At 39.1% G+C, this 25986-nt stretch overlaps 1 protein-coding gene across 1 annotated transcript in view; it reads right to left on the reverse strand.

Annotated features, from left to right (window-relative positions):
• The window catches only part of MME (membrane metalloendopeptidase), an 85278-nt gene that overhangs the window by 44898 nt on the left and 14394 nt on the right, over positions 1 to 25986 (reverse strand). The window contains exons 3-8 of the mRNA XM_022582812.2: positions 12534 to 12695; positions 11501 to 11581; positions 11319 to 11414; positions 11081 to 11199; positions 9056 to 9121; positions 960 to 1094 (exon numbers count right to left, since the gene is read on the reverse strand). Coding sequence (XP_022438520.1) covers positions 960 to 1094; positions 9056 to 9121; positions 11081 to 11199; positions 11319 to 11414; positions 11501 to 11581; positions 12534 to 12695 — 659 coding nt within the window. The remainder of the gene's footprint in view (positions 1 to 959; positions 1095 to 9055; positions 9122 to 11080; positions 11200 to 11318; positions 11415 to 11500; positions 11582 to 12533; positions 12696 to 25986) is intronic.

The following is a 25986-nucleotide window of genomic DNA, read 5'->3' on the forward strand; positions in this document are numbered from 1 at the left end:
TCTCCTTTAAAAATTCTGTTTCCAACACAGAACCACATGTAACCCATCAAACTGTCATTCATCCAGCTGCAGCTCCAAGCAAAGTCTGGTTCTGATTCTACACTTTTGGTTTCATGTAGCCCCAGGAAAGCCAAAATTGCCCTGAAAGATCTTCAGTCTTCAAGATTCTGATGATAAAGTGACAAGCAGACGGGGATTTAGGAGTTGCAGGTTGCTGTTTGCAATGTCAGAGAGCTCTGTGGATCCTAGACTGAAACTGACCGTGAGTTCAATCAATAACCCGGATGCTGTTTACAGAGTTCACTCGCTTGAGACTGCAGACCCTGTCAGAGGAACTTCAGACAAGAATGTGCCAACTCAGACTCTAAGGATTGACCTGGAACTAGAGGAAACTCAGGAACACACCCCTTGGGCTTTGCTGATAAACTCCTCCTCTTGGATCTCCCCTGAGCTAAAAGCAGCCTGACAGTTTGAACTCAGTGATATCGTACTGTAGTGTGGCCATGTTCAGAGGCTAATACTTCTTAGCAAAGGGATAGAGACAATTTCTGTAGTCACCTTAAACTTTAAAATAAAATAAAGTAAAATTGTACATATCAAAACTAAAACAGCTTTGCTGAATAGCTAGCAATCAAGTGTGTCCTGAATCTCAAGGGCATCTCAACAACAGTTTGACTGTAAATAGTTAGGATATTGATGTAATCCACTTATAATAGGTCATTAAGTAGATCTAGTTTAATATTTGTCAAATTAAGTATGTCTCCTGGATGTCTGGAACCTGGTTTACTGTAAAATTCCAGTTTTAAAGGTCCTCTTGAAGTCAATGATCCATTCCCGAGCTATGCATTTTTATCACTTGGTTAAGGAGATGTACATTTTACCCCTAAAATACGATAGAGAAGAGAAAGAAATAAAAAGTGGTTGACATTGTTCAGTGTATCAGAGAAAATGTGTTTTACATTGGCAATTTCTTTTTCCAATTCCATAACTTTATTCATTTCCAAAGAAAGCTCTTTTTCATCGACAGGCAGTCCCTTTTCCTGACGAATCAATTTGGCCACAGAAATCATAAAATCCACATATGCTGTACAAGCCTGCAAGAAATAAATGACAGTACATTGCTGAAGAACCTTCTAAATATTCATCATGGTGCTTTAACTTAAAACTTATTTTCAATTCAGTATTAATTTTTGGTGACAGATAAAGCACAACAAAATAGAAATCCATTCCTGAATCCTAAAAGAAATGACCTGTACAGATTCTCAGAAAGTCAATGTGTCTTTGAATTATAGCAGAACAATAAAGGATCACTCTGAAAGTACTAAGTAACTTATAACCATTTGGTTACGGAGATTTTATAACTTGCAACTTTTAATCAAACAAATTGCTTTAATAAGAATGCAGATGTAAAACATTTGGTAAGCAATAACCTAGTATTTTTTTCTTAAATAATAAATTCTTCTGCCAAATTTCCTTTTAACAGGTTTTCTCTGCACACATATATATATATATTTTTCAACTATCCATGAAGAGATGGCCACAAACATATTACATTATCAGAACACCTTTTATTTGTCTTCTCTGGCCAAGCAGTATTTTTTTTTTTTATTTTTTAATGAGAATGCATTCTCATGAGCTCCTCCAACACAAATCTGTGGGTTTTAGTTAATTCCAAAGCTGGCTGTCATTACTGTGAAATTTCTAAGATACCATAGATTTGAATATCAGCTTTCTTCTGAGAACTCAAATTCTTTCCATTTTATCTTCACACACATTTTAACTTTATGAAGATAAGCTATAAACTAGTTTTATTATCAACCTTTTATAGAATATATAAATACCTTATTCAAGTTCAGAGTGGCACTGAACCCAGGAAATTTAATACCACTTTCATAACATTGCTATTTAGCTATTATTTTCTATGAGCAGTTAAAATAAATTATGATCCCACCACATTCAAATTTATTCAAAATTCAAGTCCCAGCACCAGTTTGGCGACACGCAGATGACCGAATTAGGAAAGCCATACCACACAAGTTTGGGATCAATGGGTAGTTCTATGCTTCAAAGACTTGTCCACACAGGGTAAATATGAAGGAAAGCTGTAGAGTGCTTAACAATTCCACACTTTCAAGGGGCTTTTACAACCCTACTAATTGATTATCAGTGAAAGGGGCACCCTTCTAGTCACTGTGAGTGCAAAGGCACATCTAAATTCACAGTGACTCATTAAGAGAATCAAACATAAAACTTATAGGGAAAATGAAAATATTCTATCAAGCAAGAACCTAAGTAAAATGTACAAAGTCATTATTAATTTGAAATTCAAGAGGACACCTTTAGATACTGGCATCCCATGACCTTTACTAAATGCTAAGAAAACAATTTTCCAGGGAGAGGGCTCTCTCTTTCAAGGATACCCAGCGATTGTGAGCCTGTCTCGCTGGCATCTCTATCCATGGATCTGCTACTCAATAGAACAAACTATTTTTCAGCCATGTGTCTGTATTAAAAACCAAATCACTAAGGTAACAGGGATAAAAGGATGTTTTTATGTATATTCTTGCCAACTCCATTCTTTTCCTATTAAAAAGTAATCAGAATTCTTGTTTCACTTTGAAGAAAACAAATATGTCTGAGTTCATACCTCATGGGACCAACTATTCCAAAGTACAAGCATGCAGTGCTTTGAATTAACTGCATTTCAAATCATATAAATTCATCTGCATTCAGCAGGGAATTACTACTGACTATGAAGGAAATGGTAATTAAAATTTTCCAGTATCAATCTACTGAGATATTTTTTTTTACTCTATGGGATGCTTTTTCATTAATGAGGTGAGAAAACAATAATAAGAGTGTTCTCCTCCATTTCGTTGACTCTGCAAACTGGTTTTAACTCCAGTATCTTTATCCTTACAGATCTATTTAAAGACTAGAGAATTTGGCAAGCAGAAGAACTTTGGAAAGTGCTTCTAGTCTTCTGAGCTGGTAAAGTTTCCCAGAAAACTGGAAGCATATTATACCATGAACTTCTGAGATGCTTGAATATTTAATACACTTACATGGAATACACACTTCCTTTAATGAGCTCCACTACCTGGCAACCTATTACAATGTGACTGATTAAAACATGTCTTAGTATCTTGATTATCTTTCCTGGCTTCCAAATTTATCTAGTAGCTGTCAGAACCCAGGCTTACTGCTGCTGTTAAATCCTTTCTACAAGATATGATTCTACCTTAAGGTATTGATTTTCTTCCTTGAGATACTTCTAGATTTTTAAAATGCCAAATAATAGCAATTGTCATAATTTGGCGAAAAAGTAATCAACACATATTTTAACATTTAAAAAGTACATTGGCCAGGATATTTTTAAAATCAGATGTCAATTTTTCTTTTCTGTCACTAAGAGAGCAACTAGTTATTACGATAAGGGTCAGAGGCAGCTACCTTTTTCGACAGTCGTAAGGTAGCCTAGTTGAAGCTTTGATACAGTGAATCCTTTATGTGACAAAACAAAAACAAAAACAAATGAAAAAACCCCCAAAACCTAAATGTCTATGTAGTCCTTCCTTTAAAAATAAAACACTGCAAATCCTAATGCTTATAATAGCAGGTTCAAAGATGCTAATTGGTTTTAAATGGTTGGGTAAAATCCCTAATTGCAGTTTTGTGAACTTTTAAATTACACACTATTGGTGAGATGATATTTACTGGTACCCAACACCGTGAACTCTTACTCTAATTAGGACTATCTTCATATTGCAGGACCAGGCAATAATATTTATATATTGGCTCTGTTCAGAAGTTGGACTTCTCCTGCTTAGAAAAAAGCTGATATTTGTTAGAGTTGCCAAAGAGCAAGAGAGTGATGCCATTCCACTACTGTCCTTCATACTTGGTATCTTTGTTAATAAGTAACAGCAAGTCCCAGGGAGGAACAGAGAGCTCTCTGGACAGGTTGGCCAGTATTTGTGTACCTTGGTGTGCCAACAACTATGGACCAGGGGTTTCACTTTGAAAGTTTCTGTCCCGGGACACCTAGCTCTTACCAATTTTCTGCCCTTCCCTTTCCAAGACATAATGTGGAGCATGAAGTGACCGAAAAGTCACAGAACTGTCTTATGCCTAGCCACTGATGCCGGTGGTGTTATTTAATAGTGTTACACAGAAAAGTTTCCTGAGGGAACACACAGGGGCCCCCAGCAGGAGAGAGATGTTTCCTCTCAGAAGGCTTGGGATTTTTTCCCACTTGAAGCAGCATGTCAGGGATCATGCAGCTGCCAGAACACAGAGGCTTACTCCCCAAAGAAGGGCACAGACACAGAGAATCACGCAGCCATTCCTGGGGACAGGAAGTGAGAAACAGCCCCCAATCCTAGCAGGGCTCTGGAGTAGGAGAAACACAGGATACAAGAGGATCCACTATGGACCAGCATGGGGGCTGGTGGGGGCTTTCATCAAGTTATTAATGAGAGAGCCTGCAGATTCATATGAGAGAACTTACTGTGTAACTTCTAAGGTTTGTTGCATATGTTTGGGAAGGTGCATGTAGTTCTTTGTACAAACTGAGTTCAGTTGATCTAAAAAATTTCTTTTGTCATATCCAGGAAGTCTCAAGTTCAAAAGCTCCTTTATGTTTTGTGGACTGGGTGAAACCTCCTGACTATTAGTCACCTGGTGCCCAGAAAGTACAAAATGAGGTCAGCCGCTTCCTTTGCAGGATCCGTTTTACCAAGTCAACCAAGCAGCAGTCACAGCAATCTTTTTAAAGGCCAAATCAAATCACATCTAAATTATCCACCGACCCCTACCCCCAGTCATTCACCTTGTATCGTATCATCCAGTTTTATTTCTTTTATAACACTATCTCCATTTATCTTATTTCTTTAATCTATTTACTTGTTTCTTTACCATCTATCTCCTCCGATTAGAACATGAGCTCCATGTGAATAAGGACCATTTCTGCCTTGTTTCCTTGGTATCCTTACTGCCTAGAAAAGCATCTGTCACATAGTAGAAGCTCAATAAAAATTAAGTTAAATTGTAAGTATATTGAGAAAATTTCCCTCACCTCCTATGTCATCAGATTTCTAATCGCAGTCCAAGTCCGGAGCAGTTTCTCTGAGCTTGTATTTTGGGTAAGTGGGCAAACAAAATCCTCTCTAGGTTTACCCTCAGTTCCAATACCTGCTCATCTAAAGGACTGCAAAACTCAGCTTGTGCTCTTTCCAGAGCAGGTACAGCTTAGAGAATTTCCCTGGACTGTGTTTAAAAGAGGCCCCGGATCACCTCTTTTTTGGCTTCTAACCATTCTGGCCATATTCCAAGTCCTCTATCTTCATACCTGAAATGTTTCCCTTTTTTTTTTTTTTTTTTTTAATGAACATCAAATTTTTCTAAGCGCTCTAAATTTCTTCATGACTCTGGCCTCCTCCACCCCTGCCAGGCCCCATAGCATTATACTATATAGCTTCTAATCTCCAACTCCTTTGTTACCTCCTAGGGCTCTCACTTGCTAGATCAGTGGTTTTCTCACTTTTCTTTTAGCCCTGAGATGCTCTGTTCAAATAATGTTTTGTTAATGTATAAATAAGTAAAATGAATCTTGAAGAATGTAAACATGAAGGTGTGGCTACACAGAGCACTGTCATTGGCACACACAAAGTGGTCCTTAGGTTCAGAAACCACTACCCTGGCTAATTCTACCTTTTCAAGACAGACACAGAACATAAACATATCTGTGATCCAATTATGCTCAAATATTTTGGGTACCTAACCTGCAGATTCCTTATGAAGGAGGACAAGGCAGCAGTCAGCCTTGAAAAGCTAAAGAGGTAGAGAAAGGGAAACTTTGAGACCAATTCCAATTCATCCACATAGAGTTCAGAGACTCTTCTGGAGGTGGTGATTTTTCAAGAAAATTAAGGTTGTCATTCCTTTCAGTGAATCAATAAGCAAGAGCTTTCTCACATGAAGTAATTGGTTGGTTCCATTTTAAAATTCCATGAATGGGATGATTATTTTTTATGGGCAATATGTATCTTTCATATTGTTTTCCTAGCATGGAAATGTATACTCTTGTATGGGATAGGATTGTTTCAAATCTCACTACTTCTGTCCTTTGAGGTAGCAATGTGTCATTAAGTGATCTCTTCAGATAATCAGAATACCTCAGAAATAAGGTTCTATCTCTTTAACAAGAGACATCCAGCATGAGTGGCTCCTTGATGAACCCATTTTGAGAACAGTTTCGTCTGCCACGACGTTTAGGAAGTTCTATTTATTTCCTGGGAAAGGACACTTTATACAACAAGGTGCCACACAGATAAATCCCAATTTTTAAAATAAATGTATGGATTTGTTCAGTATTTATATAGATAGCTATGTGGCCTTCTGCCTAATATTTGGCCTATAGAACACTGTGTTATTTTTTTTTTGTAACATCTTTATTGGAGTATAGTTGCTTTACAATGGTGTGTTAGTTTCTGCTATATAACAAAGTGAATCAGCTATGCATATACATATATCCCCATATCTCCTCCCTCTTGCGTCTCCCTCCCACCCTCCCTATCCCACCCCCCTAGGTGGTCACACAGCACCGAGCTGATCTCCCTGTGCTATGCAACTGCTTCCCGCTAGCTATCTATTTTACATTTGGTAGGAACACTGTGTTATTACATCTACATTATAAACTCCTAGAAAAAGAGTGTTTATGTAGTCTTGTTTGGCACCTTGTGTCATCCACATGAGCCGGCTTAATTCATAATTTTAAATGAGATTTGCTCTCCAGGTTTTTCTGTAGAAATAGCACCATCTAGAAGGAAAAATAGATTGGGAACCAGGAGACAGGATCATGATGAGGAGGGCTATAGTAGATATTTCTCCTCAGCTGCTCATAACAGAACCCTCTATTCTCTTTCCTCTTGGTGGAACTATCGATCAAGGGGTCTCCCTTCCTGAGCTGTAGAGATGGGTTGGCAGTACCAACTACCCAATCAGAGAGCCCAGTTCCCTGGACACAGTGATTGGTCAAGAGAAGGGCAGGTGGCTCAAGCAGGAACAATCAGAGCCCCTTCCTCAGAAACTGATAGGAGTAAGAGAGATAGAATTTCTTTTTTCTGGATTGTAAGGCTGCCAGGGATCATCTCTGATGCTACAATGGAGAAAGCCTGCTAGAGAAGGACTCCAACACAGAAGAAAGTAGCACCTTGAGAACAGGAAAAGAGATAAGATGGTTCAGTTGAACCCCTGGAACCAACCATGCCTGATTCATCCCTAGAACTTTACATTTAGGTGTGACAAACAAAAAAAAATTTTTTTACAGAATTTAAGTTAGAGTAGGTTTCCATTGCTTACAATTAATGTTCCTGACACATAGATCTTCTAATCCATGACTTAAGCAAATCATTTTACTTATTTGGGTCTCTATTTTCTCATTTGTAAAATGAGGAGTTGAACTAAATTCTCGAATGTCCCATTTAGCTCTTAAAGTCTGTGCATAAGTAACCTTAATTAGTAAGAAAACATACCATTCTGCCATGTAAAAACTATAAGAATAAATACCTTTGAGTTTCTATTGCCTTAAGGCCTGTTCTCTCTTTAGGAAGGAAAGTACAGAAAACAAAAAGGAACTGAGGTATTTAAGTTTAAAATAACCAGAGGAATACAATATGCATTTCTCAAAATATAATCTAATCTAAAATTAAAAAAAAAAACAAAAACAGCCACAGGTTAAACAAAATGCTTCCATATGACCCAAGCCTATGAAAGACAGCTCTAGATTATGACCTTTTCTCGATTATGAGATAGCGTTGAATATAAAATGCACAAATACACCATCATCTTAACAACAGGATCCTTTCCAAAAGAAAAAAAACAAAAAAGAAACTTTACCACATTAAATGTATACACTAACTGGCGGGTATACTTTGATATCAGGAATGTTAAAATACAAAAAATATATATATATATCTTTTTAGGATTGGACAAATTTGCTATGTTTTTAGGACAAAATCCTAAATTTGAAAAACATCCTAGTTGATGACAATGAAAATGTAGTATAATGAGCCAAAATTCTTCAATCACCCTCAACTCTGCAATAGGAAGCAGCTAGACAGCTCATAAAGCCAATAGCTGCAACCCACACAATACCTGTAATGAACTCAAATGTCCCCTGCCCATTTGACCGTCTGTGTTATTAACTGTGGGCTTTTACAATATACCTTTTTCTTCATTTCAATGCTGTGTAGCCACTCAAAAAGATACTTTACAATGAATTTATTCCATGCTATTTTGAATTTAATAATGAGGCAAAATGCACACTCAGTATAAACATGTAAAGCTAATAATTTTAATTAAGAAGTAATTTCAGCCACACCACCATTGTGACCCATCAGAATAATCAAAGGTAAACTTTACTTCTGAGCTACAAAATAATGAGGAAAACATTTATGGAACCAACACCTTCCCCAAATACCTAATAATATATTACACTGCTAAGTTTATCATCTATGGTTCCTTTATATCAAGAAGCAAAAGCACGTCAACACCAGCTTGAGGGAGGCAAGGCTGTGAGGCAAAGTGAAGCAGTTCTGTGGGGTATGATGAATGTTAGAATCAGAAGGTGACTGCAAAGGTTTGTCTGAACCCAATGCCCCTATCTGGGTAGTCCTCTGAAAGTCAAATCAGAAGGCTCTAGAAGACTGCTGCAGAGTATGATGTGTCTGGTACTGGACCATTCCCTGGTCCTCACTGGCACTGACCTAGACCATGATTAACCTGTTCATTTTTTAACTGATCAAATTTATAGAGAAAATAAAACATTTAAAATTGACTTTTCAAAATGGGTCACGTGACTTAAGTACTAAGGTCAAGACACGAACAAGGAATTTCAAGTTTCTTTGTTTCTTAGTGTAGAATATTCATTCAGTCAAAGGAAGCTCACTATTATGCGTGATTTTCAGTATCTGCCTGAGTGAAGGACATAGAGCGTTAAGTTTAAATTCTGTAGTTTCATTTTATTTTGTTGGATTTTTGTTTTTGTTTTTACCTCTTTATATATTCCAGTGCATTCATAGTAGTCTCTGGAAGGCAGGCCAAGACGAGGCTGGTCAATCTATACAAAAATATGAGAAGAAGAAAATAAAGTATTCAGTTGATATAGAAGAGCTGGACAAATTACAAGCACGCCTATCTATGTATGAGCAAGATCCTAGTGTTCTAGCAAATGTAGAATAGATAGCTACTGGGAAGCAACCGCATAGCACAGGGAGATCAGCTCGGTGCTTTGTGACCGCCTGGAGGGGTGCGCTAGGGAGGGTAGGAGGGAGGGAGACGCAAGAGGGAGGGGATATGGGGATATTTGTATCTGTATAGCTGATTCACTTTGTTATAAAGCAGAAACTAACACATCATTGTAAAGCAATTATACTCCAATAAAGATGTTAAAAAAACAAAAAAGATCCTAGTGTTCTTGTTCTTTGTAAGGGTAATAAGCAGACACTGAGTGAATACATAGGAAATGGTTTCCACGCTACTGCTTCCAAGTGTTAAACTGATGGGTAGCTAGATAATCTGGAAGTCTGTGCTGCAGATACTTGAGAAAAACCAAAGAAATCTTGAACAAAAAAAAAAACACACGGGGAAGGATTTTTAATGCATAACAAAGGGGGAGGTGAACAAATACATGTTAGAATCTAGGACTAGGGAGCATTATACTTTTACAGGACATTTTGGCTTCCTGAGATTCTAATATGCTCTCCTGAGGGACATTCTCTTCTACCCCCACCCTTAATTGGGACAGAAAAAAAAAAAAAAAAAGGTGGAAAACCTCTATGGTAAGTCAAGAAATTCTAAGCTAGCAGAAATCTTGATTATTTTGAGATCCTCTACCCTAAGGGGATAGAGGAGATTCCTCCTCAGTTCTCTCCAAAGCTGTCCTGCTCAGGACGCCAGCAGACCCAGCTGCCAGCTGAGTGTGTGAAAGAGGTAACTCATCTCGGTTCTAGTGTGTCCAGTCCACCTTGGATACCTAGCAAAAACTTGTGGACATACTCGCGGCTTTGTGAGAGTCCCTCTTACGCGCCGCACAGTAAGATGGATAAGGTACACTAGAGCATTTATGGGTGAGAGTGAGAATCCTAGCAGCTGTAAAGGGCCAGGCCAATACAAAAGAAACAGAACCCAGAGGACTGCTAAGGAAAGAGCCAAAACGCATCCCCACGGGAAGAGCCCTGCCCCTTCTTCAACCTCCTGACCCTCCTTAGGAAACCGCCTCATGGTGATCATGCAGGATACTGGCACTTGAGAGCCAAAGGAGAGAACGTAGGAAGAGAGAAAGGGGTCCACTGTAGGCAAGAGTTGGGTTCAGTCTCTTTCATGATTTTAATAAAAATGACTATAAAGATTTATGCAACAGTGACATAATTATGCTTCTGTGACCTGCAACTTTTGGTTAGTTTCTTTTACAAGAGACTAAATAAAAGTCCCTAGATGTTTCACTCTATTCCAAACATACTCCGTTAAGTAAATCTTGTCCTAGGTAAACCTAAATGAGTGGCTTACACTTTAAAAAAATCAAATAAAGCCACTTAAAAAGAATGGGATTCTGTTTACCTTAATTGGGAAAAAAGTACAGACATTCTTTAGCAAGAACCAAAATTGTGTTAAAAATCCCATTTCTATGATCTTTCTGGAATCAATTAGGAATTTCTAATTTCTGACCTGTATTACTTATGTAAACCAGACCATGCTCCTTTCATGAACATACAGAGAAATCAGGTGCTTTTTCTAAACAGGAGAGACCTGAAGTCTTTCCTTTCTTATCATTTGTTTTTATAAAGGGAGAGGTATCTAAAACAAAGGTAGCAGGAAGGAGAGTTGAATGTCTAAACCACAGCATCAAGAAAACACTTTCAAAATTGGGAATCCAGGCGTCTGTCCTTGAACTTATTACCACCTTGCTCATGCAATTCAAATGAGAATATGCATTATTTCTAAATATCAATAACAACAATGTGTGTGGAAGTTTTACTGCAATTTAAAGTAACTTTGGCTGTTGGCCACACAAACTTACATGAATTACATGGTTCATAGAGTTTTTATCGTCAGTGCCAACAAAAAAATTAATAATGACTTTTTTCCCATATTTAGAATTCAGCTGTGCAATAGATTTCTCAGCTGTCCAAGAAGAACCTAAAGCAATGAAAGGTGAAGTATATCATTAGATGCTTTAGTGCATTAATATGATACTGTAATAATAACAGATTTTATATGGAAATAATTTTTTTTTAAAAGAAGGAAAATTGCCTTACTATATGTTTGGTCCCAGTTTTCTGTCACCACTGGCCAATCATATATATCTGGTAACAGTCTGAGTAGAGGAAATCCGCCTCTGCTATCAATAGCAGCTTTTGAAAATAATGAATATAAATATATTATGAAGACTATGCATATTCTGGCATACTCCTAATAAAATAAAATACAGAGCACTTACATTCATTTATACAAGATCTATACAATGTTTTTGCTTTCTGCACTGCTACTATGTCTTCAGTTTTGGGTTCCTGAAGGACATCTGAAATAGGGTATTGATAAAACACATCAGTGTAATTGCTTATTTGCAGCTGCAATTAACATTTTCAATGCAGGTTTGGTAAAAAAAAACTTTTGTACATATGTTCACACATCTCCCATTCCAAAACCCTATAGGAAAAACCAAACCCCTTACACCAGATCATTATTCCTGGTGCAGAACTGAGAGTTGGTTTCATCGCCCAGCTTAGCTTTGTGTGTGTGTGTGTGTGTGTGTGTGTGTGAACAGTGATGTGTACTGCTCTACCACAGAGAAGTTACTTTTTTTTGAAATTGAGGTTAAAAAGAAAACAAATACTACAGAGGAATTTGGAATTTACTGTGATAGTCTTCTTGATGGTTTGAAAATAACTATCTTTGTGTGATAGTACTGTCCATGCTCCAGATGAAATGAATGTACTGTTCTTCTTGTTTGGATATTAGAAAGTAGCAAATTTTTTTTTTTTTTTTACAAAGTAACTTCTAAAAGAGGAGAACACAGAATGGAGGATAGCAAAGGACTAGACACTGCTTTCTCAACTTCCCAGGGAGAGTGTCTTAACTGGGTTAGAAGAGATATACCTACTCTGGGAAGGCAAATCTCAGTAACATCTCACAGTGACCTCAACACAGGGCCAGGGTAGAAAGAACATGCAGGTGGTGTTTACTGGCAATAATTTAATTTCTTCTGTAAAATGGCATAAAGATCCCATCTCCAGGGATAATAGAGCTTTATCGTGTGTACCTACAAATGAAAGCAGGAATGCTAAGAGATGCCAACATATCCATTTCAGCATCTACCACCCTCAGAGTGACTCAGCGGTGGTCCACAAAACTTGGAGGGATTATCAACTTTAGTCTTTTGCGATACTCCCTGTAATCGCTAAGAGCTATATCTTAAGAAACGGATATATTAAGAGAGAAATCTTTGATGCATAGACACAAACCCCACTGACCTTTCAAAATGACTTCTAATTCATCCCTTAGAATGTCAAAGTTACTGTAACGGGAGCTGGTCTCAGGAATGACGTTGCGTTTCAACCAGCCTCCGCAGGCGTATTTGAAAAAGTCTGTACAAGGCTCAGCAGTGGCATCCATGTTCTGGATCAGTCGAGCGGCTGAAAGACCAGAGAAAGGATAAGATAAAATGAAGGGTGTATTTTTGTAAGTTTGGAAGGGGAAAAAAAGAGACACATTGCTTCTTTATGATCTAGTCAACCAGACTGATGCTCCTCTTTTTACTTGTGTAACTGTGGATTCAGGTAGAATGATGAATATTATCTGTGTATAGTCCTCCTTCCTTTACTGTAGTTGGTTGGTTTTATTCTTGAGAGGTCTGGGTCCTCCTATCCTATATCTCACCCCCTCCTTTAAATAACTGAGGTTCTTGCTAGTTCCTATGTCAGATGAAAAAATGAATGCAGGGCTTCCCTGGTGGCGCAGTGGTTGAGAGTCCGCCTGCCGATGCAGGGGACACAGGTTCATGCCCCGGTCCGGGAAGATCCCACATGCCGCGGAGCGGCTGGGCCCGTGAGCCATGGCTGCTGAGCCTGCGCGTCCGGAGCCTGTGCTCCGCAACAGGAGAGGCCACAGCGGTGAGAGGCCCGCGTACCGCAAAAAAAAAAAAAAAAAAAATGAATGAAGGTCTGGGCCTGGAGTCACTCCTCACTCTGATAACTTGGGCTGTTGACTCCGCTCTTCAAGGTGCTGTGACCTTTGAATGTCTACGAGGCTGGCTCCAAGGCATGTGGGATTGTTAATGGATTTTATCGTTTTAGTAAAGATCTGAAGCTACAGTGATTGCTTCTTGTACTTCGCTTACAAAATTTTTGCAATTCAAATTTGATATCCGCTCTGCATTTGTCTATGTAGAGTCTGTCATTCTAAGATTAGCTGTAAGCTTGTTAGTTTTTCTTATGTCCACTATTTTATCTTTGAGATTTATGATGAAAGTGCAAATCAACCAACACTGAGTATTTACAGTGTGCAAAACACTGTGGTGGGTGTGGCAATTGATAGAAAGATGTATAAAATTTTCATAAAGTATTACCACTGAAGAGAAGAATATTACATACAGGAGGCTCAATGCCCACAACTTCTATACCTGGAATAGTGAGGAAAACCTTCCACTGCCCTCCCCTCGTTCTTTCTCATACAAGTGGAACTGTTTCGCAAGGAAAACAAAAGAGCAATTGAGAATTCATCTGCATCAAGAGAGTATAAATTCTCAAGTGAGCTTCTGAAAATACTTCACTTTCTGAATAAATAAGTTAATTAAACACTTTTAAGAATTGCTGAGCTCTGTGGAATTTTCCAACTTGGAATGGTAAATCTGTCTTTCAGCTGAGCCTCAAGCCCCTGCTTCTAACCGCTTCTGGACACGTTTGCCTGGCTGTCATCTCAGGTTCCATCTCTTTAAGACTAAACTCTCTGGGCTGCCTCCAAACCAGTCCTCTCTGGACGTTTATACTTTGGTCTACAGCACAATCGTTATCACAGCCTTCCGTGTTTGAAATCTTGAGTAAAATTCTGTATTTCTTGCTCTCCCTTGGGCTTATCAGTAACTCTTTTGCCTCTTTTCTATACTCTTTAGATGATCAGTTTTACATCTTCATCCCTTTTGACCAGAAGTCACCTAACTACTCCTCTTGCTAGTATTATCTCCCTACTTTTATACATATGTCGAGTATCATTCACAGATTAAACTTCACCAAATACCCTTTTGCTCTGGCCACTCCCTTGCTCAAAAATGTCAGTGGCTTGACCAGGTTAAATTACAAACTCTTTAACTTGGCTAATCAAAAGTCTCTACCTTCTCTTTTTTTTTCCTCTCTGAGTTTTCATACAAACTCTACTCCAGCCAGATGGGCTAACTCCACGTGCCACAAACACTCCTGTGCTTCTCTACCTCATGCCTTTGTTTCTCTCCCCCTCACCCCACCCTTTTAACTCCTCCTCCCATTCTTTCCAAATTCTACCCACTATTCAAGGTTCATCTTATGTCCCATCTCTTCCTGAAGCTCCCATGACTCCAAACTTTAGGGAAAATTTCTTTCTCTGAACTCCTGAGAGCTCACTGCCTCACTCAGTCTTAAAGAGGCTTTAGATGAGGCTACTTTGAATTTCTCAGGTGAATACCTACTGTGTCTTCCTAACCATTCTGTTGATGAACTTAACCTCTTTGTAATCCCATCACCTAGCACTTCAGTAAAAGTCATGCAGTTAAGTTTATGTGTGATGACATTACTGAATCATCAGTGAGCCCCCTTCCTCCCTCCTCCTACACGCCCCCCTCCCCAGCTCCTGCAGGTCAGACCAGCTCTCATTTCACAGCCTCCAGAGTCCATCCATCCTTCCAGGTCCCAGTTTCTATTCTTCCTTGGGCCCTCCTCTCTCAGGCTCTTTTCATGCCCTTTCAACCAAACTATGGCCCCAGGTCTCTCCCCACCCCATTCATCCTGTGTGTCAGTCAGATTCACATTGTCCTGTCATTTCAGTACGCCATTTTCCACTTCAAAGTTTTCAGTATAATCCTCTTGCATTCATAATAAAATCCAGACTCACAGCACATTCTAACTATGAACTATAGTTCTGAACTATTCTACTTCACTATACCTAGTGAAGCTTCTTTCACTACTTTCTAACATGAGCCATCTGCCCCAGTTTAATGAATGTATTCATTTTCTGCTATGAAACACCTTACAGCTCTCTGCTTCTGTAACTTTGACCATAATTCAGGCATATTCAAGGCCCAGTTCAAATTCTCCTTCTTCATGAAGGATCGTCCTTACAAAGCCCATATCGGCTGACATCACATTCATTTTTTTGTTGGAAAATCCATTGTCTCTTCACCGGGACTGTGGTTCCCGTAAAGGAGGAGATACATTTTCCAGTTTTCTCTCAGGGCCTAACGTTGTGCTCAGTAAAGACTTGTCAGTAAAATTTCTAACTTGAAACCTCAAGTAAAGATTAAGAAATTGACCTTAAAAAGGTAGAGGGAAAATGCAAATCCCTTGCACTTTGAAGGAAATGAAGATTAGATGACAGGGGAAGTAAAAATAAAGACCCTAAAGAACAGAAGATTATCGTGTAGAGTGAAAAACCAGAAAATTGGAACCTGAAAGGACTGCTACCTAAAGACATTCTAAGCACACATTTTTAGCAATTTTATATAACTCTTGTCTTTTAACGTACTTTTAAAAATGTAAGCTGAACGTTGTAAAGGCAACTGCCATTTTGGGAGCACTTCTATTTTCCTCTCTTCTCTGAGGAAATGGATGGTTTATGTCCTAATACCACAAGGAGCCAAAAACTCCTATTTGGGAGAGCAGCAAGTAGAATGAACAGGGAGAGGAATGAACAAGTCTCACTGCCTCTCTGGAAGTACCACCTGCCTTGCCTGAAAAGGACGAGCAGTGGCTGCAGTTCCATGCTCATGAGCGCAAATCCACTGCCACGTTCTTGCAGCCCTACTTCCCACATCTCCCATAATGGAAAAAGATGATCCTTTCCCTCTTAGGTTGAATTGCTCACTTGATACCCAGTTACACTACTTACATCTGGACAACAAACCAAAGAAGCAGCATTCAAGCAATTTGTGAGGGATGTGAAGACAAGAGAGGGAGAGGCAACTCTGCCAACCCCTTCTATGCCACTTTTAAAACTGCCCTTTGACCAGAGAGCTCATCTGAGCACAGGCGCTTCCAATCGCTTCAAAGAGAGCTCTGCTCTGATGAATATTTTGGGGCCATGGGCCAAGGCAAGGAAAGTTATGGGCTAGCACTTTTATGCTGGGGCTTTGATCAACCTTCCTTTAATCTCTTATCATGGGTTTGATTCTCGTTTTGCTCCTTATCCTCTGGACCCCCTCTGCGCTGACTTTTCTTTGAAGTCGGCGGTAGACTCATGGGTAGAAGGGCCATAGGAAACAGACGCACCACTGTCAAACTGGTTAAAATTGTTTTTGTATTTTGCACGTTGAATTACTCAACCTCTCCACATAGCCACACCTGGGCTCTTCAGATGTTTCCTTATCTGTGGGTTTCTGACATCTGAGTAAACAAATGTGTTTTAAAAACAAATAAAATTATTTCACCTTAGTAAGCAGACATAAAAAATGATGTAGTAAAGGCCAATGTATTGACGTGGAATGCTGTTGACCAGATGTTTATAAAGTGAAAGAAAGTGTACATTACGATTTTTGAAAATCTGTATAAAAACAAAGAAAGTCTAAAAGGCCTTTACAGCAGTTATATCTGGGTGGAGGGATTATGAGTGTGTTTAATTTTGTTTTATTTGCTTATCATTATTTTCCAATTTGTATTAGATGAACATGTGTTGCTTTTGCAATAAGAAAAAAGTTTATTTTTAATTCAAGAAAATAGTCACATAAAGACAAGAAAAGTAATCTATTAGTAATGAGCTTACTTCTTATGAATGACAATTCTGAATGTTCTACGCTGATAATAAATGGCACACCATTTTTTTCCCAACTAATCTTCTTGTAACATTTCCCCAACTTATTTGATCATAGGAATTTAAAAACAAGCTCAACTACCATCTGGGATGTTATTAATTACTGTATTCATTACCAGGGTCTATTGTGAGGGTATGGATTAGGACATGCTGTATAAGCTGAGAAAATGTTTGGCGTGCTTAAATCAGGCAGACTTGTTTTGAATCCCTGAGCTTCCCCACTTCTTTGTTGTACAAGAATAAGTAGTTTCCCCAAGATCAAGCAGCTAGTAAATGATGGAAACCCAGGACTTGCACTTAGGTGTGCATGGCTCCAAGCTCACCCTCTCCCCTCCATACTTTGGCTACATCAGGTGGGAGTGTGTGAGAAGCAGTGAGCATGCTCCATTGCTTTCTCCTCCTCCACTCTTTCCCAATTAGCCTTTATTCTCCCCTTGCCATGCCCCCTTCTTTACTTTGTCTGCTCCCTGCCTTTCTGTCGCCACGGCGTCCCTCCCTCCTCAGTGTCAGCCTTATCGCCAGCAACTAGTGCTGAGTCCAAGGAAGAAGAAAGCATCAGAATTTGGAGTCTGTAGTGGCCGGGAAGAAAGGGTAAAAAACAGATGAATTCTTCACAGTGGGGCAAACAGACAGGAAAGTGGCACGGAGGCCTTTTGTACTCAAAGGCACACCCCGAAGTGCATCTTCTTGAGGTGGACACGTAGCAGGGTTCTTGCCTAACCTTCCTCTGGATAGAACAGGATGGATGATGGAGGGTGAAAATTCTCAGTGATATGTTGTACAGCAGTATTTTTCAACTCTGGCTAACCATGTGAATCACCTTAGAAGCCTTTAAACATACAGATGCCAAGGATAGATCCCTGATCAATTAAATCAGAATCTTTGAGGTGGTCCAGGCATTTTTAAAGGCTTCCTCAGTGATTCTAATGTCCATCCAGGGGAGAACTATCAGATTAGCCAATAGAGAAACACAGAAAATGAAAACGGGAATCTAATATCAGGAAGTAAAGACGGTCCCATACTTAGATGAATCAGGCCTATTTCTTCTTGCCTTTCCAGTCTGTAAGTACAAATGGGCCCATCTCATGACAACCCATATTTCTAAGTACAATTGTCCCTTCTGAGTCCCTGGCACAGGATGGCAGGGAGCCACATGTGTGTCTCCTGTACAAGTCCACTCTCCTCAGGTCTCCACTCTCTATACTGGCTTTACCTCTACGACCTCCTGTCCCAGACCCCATCCATAACCTCTGGGGTTGGAGCCCTGTGATACAAGGAGAATGCCTCTCTTCCATCATCATTGTCCTAGAGGAGTTCCCAGGAGGGCTCATGGTGCCTCCAGGTGAAGAGCTCTCTTAGATTTTATCTCCATACCTCCCTCTCCCAAGAACCACAAGGACCAATGGGCCTGGTTTGGGGGAAGACTGCAACAGCAAAAGCTGAACTATATTCAGAATCACTTCTCTGATGGGAAAGGCTTTATTCAAGGGACATTTTTGTTGAGCTTGACTTTTTACTCCTCTGAGATGAGCTCTATCTTAGGAGGCTCCTGGCCCTCTCAGGCAACAGACCAGAGACACAACCACTCTACTCATCGCCAGACATGATTAGACATGGCAGAATTCCAGATACACTGGAAACCTGCTACATGTCTACCTCAAGAAGGGGCAATCCTTGGTCTGTCTTTGAATGCCAATGGCTTCCAATGTCACATGATCCCCCTTTCTTATCTATATGCCATGCTTTCCAACAGCATCAATAGCTTGCTAACTGAAAATAGAATTTTAGGCACTATACACAAGAAATATTTCTATGTTGATACATGCACATTCCATAGAGGCTACTTTTCTGGTGCTGTGTGTGTGAATGTTCATGTGTGTTTTAAAGAGATTTCTGCATATGTCAAGTAATCCTGGGGAAGCTCTCAGTAAAATAATGAAAATCTCAAATAAATATGATTGCCACAAGCAGCAAATGAATAAACTGGATAGCATGAACCTCTGCTGGCACTTAATTGTGGGTTTAAGTTTATTTAACGTGGATCCCTACTCAGTAGATCACTGATGCTTTCCCATGTGAATGGATTAACAGGAATTATGAATAGGGCTGATTCTCGTTATTTGATGGGTTTTGTTCTAAAGTCAACACTAACATTGAATTAACAAATACTGAATCATTGACCTTTGGAAAATAGTGTTAGGTTCCTATGAGCCTCTGATCACACAGTATTTTCATCAACTGATCAATACATAATCTTGTTTTATGTCTGTTTCTGTTTAATTTCTGATTTAATATATATCATTGATTCATTAACATTGAAGTCACAACCAATAGCACTACAACTCATACCTGAATGAAGCTTATTCAACACATGTCTTTTCTCTGTAAGGCACATCACAGCCTTCTTGCACTTAGGAACACCAGACAGCACTTCAGCTCTAGGCTTGGGGGCCATTTTAAACAGTTAAATCACTAACAAAAAGCACAGAATATGTGAAAAACGTGGCACTAAATAGACTGAGAGAAGGACCCTTGTTTACAATCTCCTTGTTGGACCTCAGCTGGGTACATGTGTGCAGAGCGATGGAAATCTTTCATCAATCTGTGTATGTCTGTAAATGACCTCGAAAGCACCGTGAGTATTGATTTGGGGGTAACAAGTAAATTTTAGCCAGTAGGTGAATTAGCAAATAGGAAATCTGTAAATGATTAGGATTGACTACGCTTTTGTCCATTTTTTCTTTGAGGCTTTTAAAAAATATCCAGGAAAATGTGCACAACAAACAACAATATTAAGTGGGAATGGTTTCAAATCACTTCTTTCTCAATTACTACTGTATTTTTCAAAAAATCCTGGCCACTATATATTTTGGTGTCGAACATTTTAAATAGGCTAGGCATCTATTTATAACATATATGCCACATATCTGGCTTGGTGGCAAAATTTCTTCACTGATGGTTCTTGCCCTGCATAAGTAAGGTTTAAGGAAGCCTTTATGAGCAAAACTGTTTTCAGCTCTGTTCTCTCCCAATCGGCCTACGCCCTTGGTTTTTTGCTCCCAAAACATTTTCACACAACATTTTCATTTTGGTATCTTAAAAATCACTGTAGTCATCAGCCTGGCTTATGACTGCTATGGAAGTGTCCAGAAGAGGTCAGAGAAATGCTGGGGCACCCAGGAGCAAATGCTCCTGTGAAGGCCTTAGGACATTCATTTCTGACCCAAACTCCTATCCTAAATGTTTGCTTTATTAATAGATACCAAGCTTGATATTACTTACTAGGCAATTTTTGACAATTTAAAAATCTCCTTTGGCAACATTCTGAAAGTATTGCTGACCTCATTCCCCTGCTGCCACCCTCCTCCCACCACCCCCTGACCAAAATTAAGGCAGAGTCAGAACGTTTGGAAAGAACACAAGGAAAATGCAATGTAATCACAATGGGTCACAAAGGACTCCATTCAGAAGGCAACAATGTGGAAACTAGAATCTGGGGGACCATTCCTAAAGAGAAACTGACTGAATATTAGCAAGCACGCCAACTAATACTAATAAAACCAAGCAGTTTTCATTACAAACATTCTGGATTCTTGCAAAATCCAATCCTCCCTTTTAAACGAAATCCCTGTTTCAAATTGCTTTTGTGATATCTTGGTTGAAGAAAGGTTGGGGGGAAGAATGGGAGGGAACACCCGATGCTGGATGTAATCAGGACTGCTAGTTAATCATTTAGTCAAGCACTCCCTGTCAGCCACTGGGTAAGTTCCAGCTAAGCCAAGGTCAAGTCTTGCACTAGTCCAATTGGTCAGCACCAAGAAAAGTCATCTCTATATAACTGTGCAGAAATTATCTGTGTATTTACACAAGTAGATTTGAGGGAAGTTCCAAGATAGTGAATTTTTTCTGTAGAGCTGCAATTCTCAGGAAAGGAGACCTATTTTTTGTGTTTTAGCTTGAGGAGTAGTTTATAATTGTATTTCATGTACACATGTGACCAATTTACCTTGAACGCATAGGCACAAACGCACACTCACACCCACATACACACAGGCACATGCTATACATACTTAACCTAGAATCCAGTTGCTATCAGATTTACAGATAAACTCACTGTCAGATTTATAGGCAAAATGTAAACTATAGGATTTTCATTAGGGTTCAGCCAAAGATGCTTATGTAATAATAATAATAAGTCAATGTTTGACCTGTGTCAGGCGCCAAGTGCTTACTTCATGCGAGTCAATTTTCTAAATTCCTTGACTTTGTTTATCATTTAAACTATATATGGTAACAATATTTTTGTCTCCACTTTCTAGCTATAGAAATTGATGGTAAGGAATCTGTATCCAAAGTCACACAGTTGGTAAGTAGCAAAACTGAAGTTTATCCTCAAGCAGTCTGGTGGCCAAAGCCTAGGCTCTTAACTATGATGTTAAACTGCTTCTCTGGTTTTGATTATATTTCTTCCTTACAATGTCTCCCCATTGCTCTATAAATAGGACTTGTTACCTCTGTTTTAAGGAAACCTAGGCATAGAGTGGTTACATGCCCAAAGCCACCAATATGACTTTAGATAGAGCCTAGGTCTAATTTTAAACTGATGTTTTTCTACAGCATCATCCTTCTGTAACTCCAAAGAGCATTAAAAAAATTTTGGAAGCTCCACAGAGAGAGAATCCAAATTAAATTATGTAGCAATCACTGTCTTTCTGATGCCCAATTAAGATTTTATTGCTCCATAACATGAGCATAGCTACATAAACTTTTTCACCTCATCTGACCCTAGATTTTTAGAACTTGTTGAGATAATTACAGAAATCTCAAGTCTAATGGACCTACAGTAATAATCTTTAGTTGGCTCTCCCCAAATTAGTGAAATTCTTCAGCCTTATCTCATAGCCCATTTAAATGAATGGCTCACAGCCAAGAGAGGACATTCAATAATTTTCCAGTAGGGATTCCTCCAAAATTCACAACCAAAAACATTCTGTTAACAAATGGAAGCCCTGAAACTGTGTTACAGTTAAGTTAAAGTGCCGTAAGTCTAAAAATAAATTTTCTTTTTCAAGTCCAATTTGCATTTTAAATCCAAAAAGAGTCTTTGCTGGCAAAAAGCTATTAGAGATTATACTGCAATTTAAATACAATATATCACTTAAAATAAGTTATCAAGGCTATGTGTTGATTATAATGTTAATGAATAATAATGTTCCTTTTTTAAGGAAAGATATAGAAGGTTATGAAAAGGCTACACTGCTCCCTAAGTAACTCTCATCAGTTAGATCCCAGGCTTCCTGGACACTGGTGGATGTTTCTGAAGAGGAAGCAATGAAATTACATACCCATGTTTCTCCCATTTAAACATTTTGCAATTTTGGATCACACTGTTGAACAGAAATGATCAGTCCAACTTCAGTAATATGTAATTACTGAGAGTAACTCAAAACATTCTGCCTTTGCATCAATTTTGGTTAGGGCGTGGTACAAAAAGATCATAGCAAAAGGATTAGCTGGGTCACTGGTGCTGTAGAATGCTACCTCAAACGAAGTCAAAATTGTAAAAACAAAAAAAAACTCTTCTCCAGTGGGCACTATGAAATTTAGTATGTATTAACAAACTAGGCATTTAGTTGACACAAGGTGGTATTAGGCTCCACATGTTTATATTTTTTTAATGAATATGTATCTCTGTTCTATTATAGAAGACCCAGAGGGTTATGCTAAATCATTTGTCTTCTCCAAAAAGATTTTTTTCCCTGTGGACCATGAAAAGACTCTGAAACTTTTCATTTCATTTCAACAACTATTTTTGAGTACCCCTACATGTCTGACACTATTGGGATCTGAATATATGTCATGGCGAATAAACATATAATCCCTGCCCTCACAGAATTTGCAGGTCTTCCTCTGACACAAGACTGTTTCTTTTATGATGCATATGAACTCCTATAGTGTAACTATATCTAGAAACGAAGGGTTGTTATGCTCTGTTCTCATTTCCAATTCCTGAACTTATGTAGTATTCAGTTGACAAGTAAAGCTCCTATTTTATGTAACTTAGAGGTAAGGAGTCACTTGCAGTGTGCGTCTATAAATAAGCTTATTATGCGTGTATGTGTGAGCTGACCAGGAGTCTGAATGAGCGTACTATGAGTGAAGCAACCTGGGATAGAGGAACCTTCGAGGACGATGGTCAAAAACCAGCAGCACTTAGCCAAACAGACACTCAAGGGAAGGCGAGCACAGGGCCTCATTAAAGGAGAGCAGAGATGAGTTACTGAGAAGGAAGAAGCTCTGAGAGAACTGGAATTGGAAAAGAAAGCCCAGACTAATGGAGATTTTGGTCGCAAGGAGCTGGAAATGCTTACCTGAGTAGGAGATTAGTTGAAAAATCTCCCTGAAACAGGAAAATAGTGGGAAAAAGAAATGCATACAGAAACTGTTTCCTTGTTGACCCAGTTCTAGCTTAGGAGGGTAGAATTAACTAGGTAAATTAAACAACCAAGGAAGAGAGTAATTGACTTTACTGCTAGCAAAGGAGATAGATCAGACAGAAAAGAGTTTGAGAGGGAGATACAGAACTGAGAAATCTAATTTACATATGTGAGACAAAGCCCGAATGAGACCACTTCTTTGCTGCTATATTTGTGTATCAGGTGCCCTAACAAACACCTTGCCTAGACAACATTGGTTTTGTGACCAAGATAAGGAACCTGACAGAATAAATATAAAAAATAAATTAAATATTCATTTATGCAACCAATATTTATTGACAACTTACTATGTGCCATGCACCTTGCTAGCTGCTGGAAACAGACTGATAAGTAAGATAGAAATAGTTATTACAGGGGGCAAAACTAGACATTGCACAACTAACTACAAGTGAGACGTGAGTTATGGGTAAGCATATAGGATGTGCTGGGAGCGAAAGAGTTAGCTAGGCAAAGATGGAAGAGGGAAGCCATTTCATTCCTTCATTCATTCAACAGATATGTGAGTCAGGAACAGAGTTGTGGTCCAGGCAGAGAAGGTGAGTGACAGCCTTGATAAAAGAGGCAACCGAAAGAGGACTGGAGTGTAGAGCGGCTCTCTGTGAGTGTGGAAAGATAGGCCATTCTCAGAAGGAAGGATACAGGATAGATAAAGAATGAAGAGCTAGATCCCCAGGGCCTCAGAATCCCAGGAGGAACCCTACCTGTCTTTGATTGGTGGAAAGAGACCTGTGGGAACTAATAGTCAGGGGCTTGGCCTTTGTCACCCTGTCCAGCTTAGGAAAGAGATCTGATCATGGGAAGAATGATTTACTCTTGCTGAGCTTGCAGGAAACAGCCAGCCTTGTCCTAGAAGTCCTTATCTTGGGCATCTAATAGAAGTGGGTCCTTTCATCCTCAATCTATCTGTATGGCTGGTCAAAAAGTTCCAAATCATCTCTTCAACACATGCCCTTGCCAAGTCAACTTAGGCTTTCAGGAGCCCTAGTTTGGACAAGGTCTCCCCATGAATCTAGACAGAGTTCTCGTGGATTGCAGATGTTAAGCTGCCGGACGACCTCTTCTGTAAGGTTCATACATCATGGCATCGTTTGTATGACTGTGTGGCTAGGTGAGAGATGGAGCCTTAGACCATCAACCATGAAATAAGTTATCAGTATGAGATGTGCAGTTTCTAAGAAATAACTCAAAGTATATTTCCAGGTAATCCACAGAATATAAAAACAATGATAATTATAGGTACGCCCTTTACCCACAGCAACGATTCTAATTCCAACACCTTGCACAATGACTAGTTCATAATAGACACTCCAAAAGAATCCTTCATTCTCAGTTAAGTCTTCTGTTAGGAAATTATCACCACCTGTTATTTAAAAGCCATACTCTTACTTTATCAGATCTAAAATATTTTGATACTGGTTTCTTATGCCTGTTACTACACTCGAATAAAAATGGCTTTTATTGTTCATTTAAAGTCGGATAGGCAGTGTCTGAAAAATTTTGAACTTTCAACACTTAATTAGATTTTCTTATATTTAAATAAAACAAGACAAAGAACTGATTCCTCCCTCCTTAAGTTTTTAAAATTAATAGGTGTGGTTGGCTGATGGTTGAGGGAAAAGCCGGATCCTTGGCTTTCTGTGTTGGCATATAACATTAGTGAGTTGTTTCTTCCTCAGCAAATGAAGAAACATTTTTCTTCCATATAAAATGTGTGTCATGTACATAAACTGGGCTCAGGTAGAAGCAGTCTGAGCCAATCCAGTGAGACTGAATCCTATTTTAGATAGACCACAAGGAATCAGCAACAGAGGAAGTTCCTGGCTAAGAGCAATGGAGAGAAGCTATACAGGGACAAGGAACTGCAGGCAGCTGTGACGAGGGGGCTGTACCCAGCAGACAGTGTGGTGATCCAAGAAAGTTCTTCAGGCAAAAGGCAATGAGGTTAAGAACTAAGCTGGGTTTCAGTCCCAGAAGACGGGGAAGAAAAAGCAGAAACTCAATTTCCATAGCTAGGGAATGAGCCAGAAGTGAGGTCCCAGGGGACAAGGTAGGAACCCACTCACTAGAGCTGGGGTCAGAGGCAGCTCACCAGACGTGAGACTGACTGGAGATGGAACCAGAGTCGCTGACCTTGTTCTTGGTAAGGGCCTGGGCCTGCAATGGGGCTGATCCTGCAACAAGGGCCTTCATGGAACTCAACCAGTTTGTCAGCTTTGCAAATCCTCCCACTTCTTTTCTTTGTTTTAATTTTATTACATAGTTGTTGAAATGCATCATGTAAAGTTTCATAGTATCTATAGCTGCTAACTTATATTCTCTTTTAAAGATTCATATTTGCATGGATACGAGTTTAAGGGGACTTTCAAGGTTTCACTTGTGCCATTTCTTCTCAACACATTGTCATTTCCTTGCTACAGAATATTATATACACAGGGCT

Source organism: Delphinapterus leucas, chromosome 4, assembly GCF_059928025.1.
Source record: "Delphinapterus leucas isolate spDelLeu-1000000601 "Yukka" chromosome 4, BTC_Dleu_Yukka2, whole genome shotgun sequence".
Taxonomy (NCBI): domain Eukaryota; kingdom Metazoa; phylum Chordata; class Mammalia; order Artiodactyla; family Monodontidae; genus Delphinapterus; species Delphinapterus leucas.